Source organism: Sinocyclocheilus grahami, unplaced genomic scaffold (assembly GCF_001515645.1).
Source record: "Sinocyclocheilus grahami isolate Dianchi unplaced genomic scaffold, SAMN03320097.WGS_v1.1 scaffold1623.1, whole genome shotgun sequence".
Lineage (NCBI taxonomy): Eukaryota > Metazoa > Chordata > Actinopteri > Cypriniformes > Cyprinidae > Sinocyclocheilus > Sinocyclocheilus grahami.
Genome location: NW_015506802.1, coordinates 19114 through 19688, shown reverse-complemented (window position 1 = coordinate 19688; position 575 = coordinate 19114). Strand labels below are relative to the sequence as shown.

At 34.6% G+C, this 575-nt stretch overlaps 1 protein-coding gene across 1 annotated transcript in view; it reads right to left on the bottom strand.

Moving 5' to 3' along the window:
- LOC107571631 (golgin subfamily A member 2) overlaps positions 1–575 on the bottom strand; it is a 29437-nt gene that overhangs the window by 9755 nt on the left and 19107 nt on the right. The window contains exon 6 of the mRNA XM_016257963.1: positions 21–77. Within this exon, the coding sequence (XP_016113449.1) occupies positions 21–77 (57 nt within the window). The remainder of the gene's footprint in view (positions 1–20; positions 78–575) is intronic.

Sequence of the window (575 nt, the reverse complement as noted above, 5' to 3'; positions counted from 1 at the left end):
GTGTACTGCTGCAGGTGAGCCAGACACTGATCCCTGTGCTCCTGCGCAGACGCCAGCTCTCCGCACTTCTCCTGCAGCTGATGAGAGGAAGAGCGGAGAGTCGGGTTAGGAGCGCAAACATTACAGCTGCGCAAAAATCAGTATCCCTTTGAGACAAAGGTTTCCAAACTCATTTTGTCAGCCAGACTCTTCAGACACAAAATATTTACTTGATGTTGTTGTATTTAAATGCATTGCCATATCGGCTTCACAGTCTATTACATGGAAGATCAGGGTTATTATAGTTCATCAACATTAAAATTAAAACCATTAAAAACATTAGTGTAACTTGAAATAAAATAAATGTAGAAAAATTTCTACTAGTTGCCAAGGCAACATTTCTCATTTTAATTAGTTTAATTTGATGTACTAAAATAACTAAAACTGAAATAGTAATAATAATAACATCTATATAGACATATAAATAATAAATCAACTTTTAAAAACACACTTGTTTGATCTGGTCTACTAATATCCCATTCTTATTACATTGTATTATGGTCTTGATCATTACTCTGTCTTCAGAATGTTTATCT